Genomic DNA, 10,828 nt, shown 5'->3' on the forward strand with positions numbered 1-10,828 from the left:
AATTGAGAACAAATGTCCCTCACTCGAGAGATTGAACTTCACTCTAGAGATGAAGGATTCTAGAAGGCGTTGAACAACCACTACAATACTTAAGTGAGGAGAAACTCACTCAAATGGACACCAAGTCATACACCTCTAAAGTCAACCTCCAAAGTCAACCCAAGGTTAATACATCAAGTCCTTGCTTGAACTAATTCATTGAAGTAAGAACCTCTACCAAGTGGCCACTATCTATCTGCTCAAGCAAGGAGCAATTGTCGGAAACATAATAATTAGGATGTCATTTTTTTTTTTTTTGGGAGAGTAATTGAGTCTTAGAAAAAATATATTCTCTAGTAAAATTATTATTAACCATTGTACATGGTAACTCTATACCGAAAGGATATTAAAGTAAGAAAGAGACAGCTAGAGAAATAGCTTTTGTTACTTTAGTGATTTTTATTTGTATATAAGTTATCATGTCTCACAATTTTGGAAATGAATTATCATCTTTTCTTGATTATTAATGAGTAAAATTTATTATTATATTTTACTTTGATGTTGGTAACTTTACTTGCTTTTAATGTTCATACTTATGTGTTGAATATATAATTCATCTTAAAATTCTAAAAAATAATAATATGAAAAGTGATATCTAGAATGAGGTTTGATTAAAATAATTTCAATATATTAACTTGCTAAAAATAGATTTTAATATATCGATTTGTTGTATTCTTAATGCATGAATTATGAGAGGATTCCATAATTTATAATTTCAAATCCTAAAGAGAAATTTGGAAAGTGATTATTAAGATTAGACTTGATTAAATTTTCTTGATGTAACAAAGTTGTTGGAATAAATCTTGATTATCAATTGCTTACAACATAATGCAAAACATATCTATTCAATACTTGAGAAGTCAATGTTTTATAACTCAGACTTTGTAGACAAGAAATTGTTATAAAGAAATATGAAAATCACGTTATAAGAATGCTCATTGAAAACTGAACACATAAATAATTAATATTGAGATATTTTCAATCCTATATTTATATATTATGTAGTTACATTAGTTTATTTAGTTCTTGCTTCATACACTAATTTATAAATACTTCAAAAACACACATAATATTTAATTAGTGGTTTAGGATTGATAGAAATTAACCAATACTTTTTCCCATGCTCAACACCAAGTAACTTTACTAATACTTCAAAGGTTGTTGTTGCAAAGATCAATGTGTGTGGAAGAGGATTCACTTTAGAACTTCTTCTTGGTAAATTTTTCTATACTGTAATAGATAAATTTTATAAAACTTATGATTATAGATAAATCGTGCTAAGTAATGATTTCATTACAAATAAATCATGTTACAAGAACATGGATTTCATTTAATGAAACTAAAGTCTTGTCGAAGAAGCACGACTTAGTGTTGGGAGCAAAGTTGTCTTACATTAAAATGACTTTGTTTAATATTAACCCGTTTAGATTTTCCTTTTCATTCAGATTAAAGACATGTCACAATGACACACTTCAGTTGAGGTGGCTTTGTGTTGAAATCGTGTTCAAGTACGACAATTTCATGCCAAAGTTATGTGTGTAATCCTACGACAATTTCATGCCAAAGTTATGTCTGTAATCCCTAACATGACTTCTTTGTTATTTGATTTCAACCGAAGTCATGTGCCTCTAGCATGACTTTTTTTCACATTGTTTTACATAGATATGGCAAATAAACCCGTCTCCGTGGGTATTGTCCGAACACGTCCCCGTTTGGACGGAGAATTCTCGCATTGACTGGATATGAGTATGGGTATATGGATGGGTATGGGTATGGGGATGTACATATCCCCGCCATAATACCCGTCTCCGCCATATCTCCATTCTCGTTTAAATTATTAAAATATTCACAATTAATTAAGTAACCCTATATATATATATATATATATATATATATATATATATATATATATATATATATATATTCTATTTTTATTTCTTTTAATTATTTGGTTTGTCATGAAACTCATTCGCATCTCCAATATATTTTTTATCTTATCATAACCTTTATATAATTATGTTAAAATGATGTATGTTAATTAAAAAAAAATTATGCCTCACATTTGAATATTTCTATTGTTTTTTAATATTTTTATTTATTATATATTTTTCTTTCACATGAGAATGTTTATACTCTCAATTTAAGGTAATATAACAAAAATTACTTATTATTATTAATTTTTGTTTAATTTGAAGAACTTTCATTAAAATAATTTTTGTTATTTTTCAACCATTGAGTATATATGTTGATATTTGAAAAGTTTTCTTAGTTCTCTAAGATATTTTTCATCTTATCATACCTTAATTATACATTTGATTTCCTTTGTGCGATTTCTTTCGATAGTCTCTCAAATTATTTCTAAAACACACATTTGTTAGTTTTTTAATATTTTTATTTATTGTTTATTTTCATCATGTAGAAAAATATTTCGATATATTCTATCTAATTATTTTTTATTTTATAACTCATTATTAATCATACTGTAATTTTTTCACTTTAAATTATGTTTGAAGTGGTTAAAGTTACATATATATATATATATATATATATATATATATATATATATATATATATAATGATATTTAGGAATAATATATGATAATTTACTACAAGAAAAACATGAAATAATGACTGATTTAGTCATTAACCCATATCAGTCACTATTGTTTGTCATTGGTGGTAGTAATTGATTTATTGTCTGAATCAGTGATTAAATTAGTGACCGATTCAATTGAATCGGTACTTGATTTAGTGACCAATTTAATTACTAATTTATTTGTAATTTAATGACAAATGTTTTGGTCACTAATGATATTTCTATTTAATTTTAACCACTTCAAACATAATTTAATAATTAGTTCTTTAAGGTATTTTTTTATCATACCTTAATTATACATTTGATTTCCTTTGTGCAATTTCTTTCAATATCTCTCAAATTATTTCTAAAACACACATTTGTTAGTTTTTTAATATTTTTATTTATTGTTTATTTTCATCATGTAGAATAATATTTCGATATATTCTATCTAATTATTTGTTATTTTATAACTCATTATTAATTATACTATAATTTTTTTACTTTAATTGTATAAATAACTTTTATTTACTACAATATAAAAATTTAATGTAATTGCTATGAATATTTATTTGTCACTATCCAACATATATTGAAGTTCAAAAGATACAAAATCTATGTCAACATTTTATTATTATGTTTATTATTTGTTCTTTGTGTCATTTTGATCAAGTGATGTATTATAATTTTTATTAGTGTATAAAAAAGATATTTATTAGAATTTAAAAAATTGAAGTAAACAAATATTTAAAATATATTTTAATTTGAATATTTGTTTCCTTTTATATTTTTTTGAAATATTTTTTAATTTTATCAACTAAGTTTCATCAATGTTGTAGTTTGCAAATTTAATAAATGTTTTGGTTGTCATGAAATTTTATTTGATATTCTAATCTAAAATGTAGACAATTATAATTTATTTCAAAGTATTTGATATGGAAGAAACAATCATCCTCCTAATATTGAATATTTGATAATATTATGTTTTCTTTACCGTAATTTTTTTTTCTTTTATAAAAATTAATATTGAAATAGTTAGAACATGGGTACGGGTATGGGTACGAGATTATACCCGTTACCCGGTGGGGATGAAGATGAGACAAAAATTTGATATCCGTTGGGTTTAGGTATGGGGATGAGGATGATTTTTTTATGCGGGGATGAATATGGAATAGCGAAACCCGTCCCCGCCCCGTTGCCATCCCTAGTTTTACATCGATCTTTGTCCTCTAAAATAGTTAAAACTAAAATCCATTAAAAATTAGATGTAAACAAGTTAAAATGTGTAAATGAGTGATTAAACACTACTTTAGATTTTGATTCTTACACTTTGTGAAAGAAAATTATACCTTTTACATCTAATATTGGTGAACATACAAAATTAAACTTTTCATAGAGTTCATAACTCAAAACCCATGAGAGGTAATAAGAGAAGAACAAGCATGAAATCATGATGATGGACCTTATAGTGGGCCTTAGACTTATTGTGAGCCTCGTTAGTGGAGTATTGTGCATAAAATCTCCCCAAGAACATGTCCCCATAACTCTTCGTGTCATAGTATTGGCACTCGTTGTAGCTTAGCTCATTGGTGCATCGGTGCTGCCAACCTCAAAATTCCCTCCCGTGGCAGCCAGTCCGATGTCACAGCTCCCCAATAAAGTTGTGCTAGGAACTAATGACTTTAGTCAAAATAGAAATAACAAAGAAGTCGTGCCCACCTGGCACAACTTATAATTGTATTATTTTTTTAAATTGTCCATTTCTATAAAATTAGTGTCATTTCACCGTTTAGGTAAATTTACCTTTTTTATTCTATAGACAATGCTAATGTGTTGATGTCAAGTATATCAAGATAACATCGTGAGTTAATTACTGCATTCAAAGTATTGTCGCTCTGGAGTTTAATGGTTCCACCATAATTTTATCCTTTAAAAGTATCTCAAAGAGTTAAAATGGAATGTGTCTTTGATCTTGACTCTTGAGTAAGGTGGATCTATTGGATGTACCGGATCTATTTGTTGTCTCATAAAATAAAGTGCAAAGTGACAATCCATGCAACTAAAGTGTAGCCCCAACGGAGTGATGCAAGGCCCTAACTTATTCATGATCTTATAAATACCCATGCTCACTATCTATTGCAAAGAAAATAAAAATATGTATAAATATGCAAATTTTAAGTTTCAACACACCATCCCATAGATCAGTCACATCATCTTCATACATTCTTAGCACCGAAGTATCCTGAAGCGCCCACGAAAATGGTCCATTAACTCCTACATCCTTTCAATGCACATTTTGTTTAATGTTATCGTTGACGTTGCTCGGTTCCCCGCTTTCTCCTCTGTATTGATACAGTTGGTCTCAAACGTTTAGCAAGTTGAGAATAACTATCCCTAGTCCTAGTCATAGTAATCCACAAAAGTAACTAATAAAGGATAATAAACAATCCAATCTAGATTAATTAATTTGAAATTGCACTCTAGATTTTTTAATCTAATAATAGTTCCGGATTCTTCAATCCAAAAGTCTGCTATAAATTGGCTAATCCATATTATTATAGATAATATCCAACATTGGCTTATGGATAGGTGATATCCCAAATAGCTTTCCGGATTACCCACTTTTGAATAGCATACCCAAAAACTATTACCTATATCTATCTTCCAAATTGATCACTTTGGAATATATTTCCAGATTTCTCATTCTGAATCAATAATGTAGAACATAAGAACAAGGGAAAAGGTTACCTCTTAGATGATGATCCACCAATGAAGGACGACAGCGGTTGCAGTGGTGGAATGGAAGCTCCTTGGCAGCGGCGGAAGGCTCTTTGTGGACTGGAAGGTGTAGAGGATATGGAAGTATGGAGGTGCACCACTATGTGAATATTAGATGAGTAGGGATTGGCTTTTAACTTTTACTTAAGGGCGTTTTAGTCATTTCATGCCCCCCATCGGGTGCGAGAAGAAAGCCAACTGTGAATTTTGGCTGATTAACGATCCATGACCCAAATAGACCAATGAAATTGCAACTTCCAAAGCCATGTGAACGTAACTCTTGATTCCCTCTGCTTTGACCACTGCACATGCCATTTTGAGGGACTATTGACTAATATGAAATAACAACAGTACGATTAGTTGGCCAAAAATAATCATTTAGCTATCAATGCAGTTCAGGTAATTGTACTTGATAACCAACAATAGCTAACATCAGAGGTTAGAAGCCACCACTAATCAATATCCTTTATTGAAATTTGACCATAAAGTATCCCTTTAAACTTTATGTCTCACTTATGATTGTGGAAATTATGATATGAAAGCCCTAAGTATGTATTGCAGTAAGGATGTGATAGAAACTAGCAAGAACTTAGTCCCTCTTACCTGTAAGCTACGCAACATCATGAACAACAATCTCAAACGGAAATCAAGGGTAACTATTACCAATAATCTCTACAAGAGCATGTACCATTTTTGAAATGGTGAAACCTGCTAGAATCTCGCACAATAATTTCTAAATTTTTTATCTCTGATATGTACTTGATGGCAACATGACAATCACTGCAAACCCGCAAGTTTTTCATCACTCTTATTGGCACTCCCGCTGGGGTGCTCATTAAAGCGAAAGCAATTGCCAATTTCTCACTATGGTGCCTCAAGTTGTGTTCTTTTTCCTCGTTGTCCATGTCATGCAAAACAGAGTTAGTATCAGGTACATAGCCCCGCTTCTTCATTTCTGAAGTTAATTGTTCCAGGTACTGATTAATTTCCAGATGTTTTGGGTGGCATTCACCACCCATATGAAACTGGTGAACCTGATTCTTCACTTCTACCCAACTTACGCCTGGTTCTTTCTTCACCATCTTGTCTTTCATGGCTCTCCTTACCTCAGAAACATTTTGCCATCTCTTAGCTGAAGAATAAATGTTGGCAAGTAGAACATATGAAGCAGAATCTTGTGGATCAATCGTAAGAACTTCTGCAGCAACTCTTCTTCCAATTTCAGCATTCTTGTGGAGTTTACACGCAGATAATAATGTCTTCCATATAATTGCGTCTGCTTTTACAGGCATGGATCGTATCATGGCCTCTGCCTCCTCCAAACAGCCAGACCTGCCTAGTAGGTCAACCACACAAGTATAATGTTCTAGTCTAGCCTTGAGTCCATACTTTTTCACCATCATATCAAAGAAATCAAGTCCTTTGTCCTTCATTCCGCAATGGCTACAAGCATAAAGCAAGCTCAAGAAAGTGACCTCGTTTACTGGCAGATTTTCTTGTTCCATTTGATTGAAAAGTTTGATGGCTTCTTCTCCTTGACCATGAAATCCATAAGCAGCAATCATTGAACTCCATAACACAACATCTCGCTCTTTGCATTCCAGAAAAGATTTGAAAGACTCTTGCAAACATCCACATCTAGAGTACATACTAACCAATGAACTAACTACCGAAACTTCATAACTAGCTCCTGCTTTGATTGCTTCAGCATGAATTTGCTTCCCTTGACCAAGGATAGCTAACTCCGAACACGAGCTGATCACACTCACAAAAGTAATCTTGTCTGGTCTAAAACCTGCCTTTTTCATCATACAATATTGATCCAGAACTCCCTCAAAGGATCCCTTTTGAGTTTTTCCAGCCATAAGTGTATTCCAAGCAACCAAATTGTAATCCGGCATCCAATTGATAACTCTCTCCCCATCGTCCATGCTGCTAGCTTTCATATACATATGAGCTAAAGAGCATCCAACAACCAAATTAAACTCAAACCCACATTTCATAACATAGGCATGAACCTGTTGGCCAGCAAACAAAGCTCCTAGATGAGCACATCCCCTGAGCACGCTACCCAAAGAGTACTCATCTGGCATTAACCCTAATTCATTCATTCTCGAAAAGAAGACTAAAGACTCCTCATTTATTTCAAACTTGGCCAAACCCGTTACCATGGCGTTCCACGTGGCAATATTTCTCTCAGGCATTTCATCAAACAGGTTCCTGGCACTCTCGATGTCGCCCATTTCAAGATAGGCCTTGATCATAATGTTACATGACATGATGTTCCTCCTAGGCATTCGATCAAACAAAGCAACAGCGGCTCTAAGCTCCCCAAATTTTGAGTAGAGATTGAGGAGATGGTTGGAAATGAACTTGTCTGAGGAACAGCCAGAAGTTAATATCAAAGAGTGAAGCTGCTTCCCCAAAGCAACAGACTTTAACCCAATGCACGCTTGGAGGAGGTTTGAGAACAAATGGGGTTCTGCCCATATCTCTGATACAAAGCTTTCAAAAGCTTCTCTTACGTGCCCTCTTGAACACAAGGTAGCAAATTGTTCTTTTGCCATCCGAAAAGTGGTCATTTTGCAAGTGGGTTTTTGGAGAAGCCAGAGATTGCAATTTCGAAAAGGAAAACTGGTGGGCGCAAAAGCACACAGACGCAAGAAACTGGTACGAGAAAAACCAAACTTGACCATGCATGAAACATGGACTAAGGAATGTGAATGTTTAATGTTCTCTCATTAACCATTACAATTAGAGATCGTAAATAAATCCGTGCTCGTGGGTATCACCCGAACCCGTTCCCGTTTTGACGGGAAATTTCCGCTTTGACTGAGTATGAGTATGGGTATGGGTAATACCCGAAATTTTCAACTGGGGATGGGGATGGGGATGGGGATATATATATATACCCGCCCAAATACCCATCCCCGCTTAAATTACTAAACTATTTATAATTTATTAAATAATCTAAAAAATATATATAAATAAATAATATATTTACACATAAAATATAATATAATATAATATAATATAATATAATATAATACAGTATATATACATATAAATAAAATATACTTTTATATATATATATATATATATATATATATATATTTACACATATACATGTAATGTAATATAATATAATATAATATAATATAATATAATATAATATATATACATAATAATATAATATAATATATATAATATATATGTATAAAACAAATTAATCATTTAACTAGTGAGATCTTTTATAAACAAATTTATAACATGACAAATTTATAAAAATTTAAAAGAAATATATATATATATATATATATATATATATATATATATATATATATATATATATATATATATATATATATAAAAGCATAAAATATCTACGCATATACATATAATATATATACATAATAATATAATATAATATATACTTAAAATAAATATATATCTATAAATATATATATATATATATATATATATATATATATATATATATAAACATAAACATAAACATAAGATATCCACACATATAATATATATACATAGTAATAATAATATAATATATAATATAATATAATATATATAAATAATTATATATATATATAAACATAAGATATCCACACATATAATATATATACATAGTAATATAATATATAATATAATATAATATAATATAATATATATATATATATATATATATATATATATATATATAACATATTTCTCATTCTTTTTGTTTTTTGTTATACACTTTGTTTACTCTCTCAATTGTCTGGTTTGTTTTTCAAGATTTAATTTTGAAGGTAATTTTTCTTCTTCTTATTACATAATTTTTACTCTCTGTACATGGTTATGTTCAAATAGGTGTTCCTCAATTTCATTCTATGAAATAATTTTTAGGTTACACATTTGATTATCTTTATTTATTTATTTATTTTCATGAAAATGTTTGACTCTTATTTTGTAGCTCTTCTTTTTTTTACTTTGGTTATACACTTTTTTACTCTCTTTTAATTGTTTGGCTTGTTCTTTTAAGGTTTAAGCAGATCTTCAAGGTACTTTTCCTTTTATCATAATCTTAATTATACATTTTTTTTTCCGTTATGTTATGTTCAAATGGATATTCTCAAATTTGGGTCACACATTTAATTATCTTTACTCCTTTATGATAATTTTATTTATTATTTATTTTTTGTTTCATGATAATGTTTAATTCTCAATTTTAAGTGCTCAATAGCATAAATCCTTAATTTAATTCAAGATCAAAAGATGAAGAATCTATGTTTAAATTTGAATTATTATTAATTTAATTTTGTTATTTGTGCTATTTCGTTTAAGTGGTATAATATAAATTTTTAATAGTATAAAAAATATTTGAAATATTTTTAAACTTGATTATTGGTTTTCCTTTTATATTTTGTTAAAAAAGAAATTAACCTTTTTACTTTGTTTGATTTTTTTTTGTTACGTATGTTAGTTTTTAGAGAAAATGAGCACAGGAGATCAAGATTTGCAGGTACCAAGTCCACCACAGTGTTCACAACAACCAACTCCCTTTCAAAGTTCCAATAATGACAGTCAATCTCCATTGAATCCATCTACGCAAACACCTTCAGAAGTTCATGATGAAATACATTCAACAACACAAGTAGAGCCTGAGAAAGGGAAATTGAAAAGTGTTGTGTGGGAACACTTTGAAAAGATAAAAGTTGATGGAAAATACAAAGCTAAATGTAACTATTGCAAGAAACTGCTTGGTGGAGAAACAAAGAATGGAACAAAGCACTTGCACCATCATACAAACATATGTATTCAAAAGAAGGCTTTAGCAAAAGGAAAAGGGGGACAAAAAACACTTTTTTCTAAGATTTCAAGTGGCAAAAAGGAATTGGCTTGTGGAGCTTATAATGAAGAAAATGCCAAGAGGGAACTTGCAACAATGATTATATTGCATGAATATCCATTGTCAATAGTGGACCATATTGGTTTTATTAGATTCGTGACAACAATTCAACCATTATTTCAACTTCCTTCACGAAATACGATAAAGAAAGAGATACTCGGCATCTATGAACATGAAAAACAAGTTGTTATGAAGTTGATAGATACAAATAAAGGAAGAATAGCAATTACATCGGATATGTGGACTGCAAGCAATCAAAAGAAAGGGTATATGTCTATCACAGCTCACTATATTGATGACAATTGGACATTGCAAAATATAATTTTGAGGTACACCTTTTTTAATTTATAAATTTTCCAGTAATTTTTTTTATGCACCTCTAGAAAGATTATATGTCTTACAAAATATTGCTTAATTTATAGGTTCATTTATGTTCCCGCACCTCACACAGCTGATCGACTTTGCAATGTATTAGTTGATTGTTTGTTCGATTGGAATATTGATACAAAATTGTCTACTATCACTTTAGA

At 30.1% G+C, this 10,828-nt stretch overlaps 1 protein-coding gene across 3 annotated transcripts; it reads right to left on the bottom strand.

Annotated features, from left to right (window-relative positions):
- Positions 1 to 4,082: 4,082 nt before the first annotated feature.
- On the bottom strand, positions 4,083 to 8,116 carry LOC114176997 (pentatricopeptide repeat-containing protein At2g41080). Of its 3 annotated transcripts, XM_028062207.1 has the most exons (3): positions 5,996 to 8,116; positions 5,363 to 5,723; positions 4,083 to 4,956 (listed from the first exon to the last, which is right to left on the bottom strand). In XM_028062207.1, exon 1 carries the CDS (start codon positions 8,086 to 8,088, stop codon positions 6,052 to 6,054), a length of 2,037 nt encoding a protein of 678 aa, XP_027918008.1. In that variant the 5' UTR covers positions 8,089 to 8,116; the 3' UTR covers positions 4,083 to 4,956; positions 5,363 to 5,723; positions 5,996 to 6,051. The 3 variants fall into 3 exon arrangements, with proteins under 3 accessions (XP_027918008.1, XP_027918007.1, XP_027918009.1); XM_028062206.1 differs by having other exon boundaries at positions 5,363 to 8,116; XM_028062208.1 differs by having other exon boundaries at positions 4,083 to 5,014; positions 5,363 to 8,116.
- Between the last annotated feature and the right edge of the window lie 2,712 nt (positions 8,117 to 10,828).

Source organism: Vigna unguiculata, chromosome 3, assembly GCF_004118075.2.
Source record: "Vigna unguiculata cultivar IT97K-499-35 chromosome 3, ASM411807v1, whole genome shotgun sequence".
Lineage (NCBI taxonomy): Eukaryota > Viridiplantae > Streptophyta > Magnoliopsida > Fabales > Fabaceae > Vigna > Vigna unguiculata.

What these genes read in the sequence shown, in the direction of transcription:
- LOC114176997 (XM_028062207.1), bottom strand. Translation starts at nt 8,088, where the DNA reads ATGGTCAAGTTTGGTTTTTCTCGTACCAGTTTCTTGCGTCTGTGTGCT.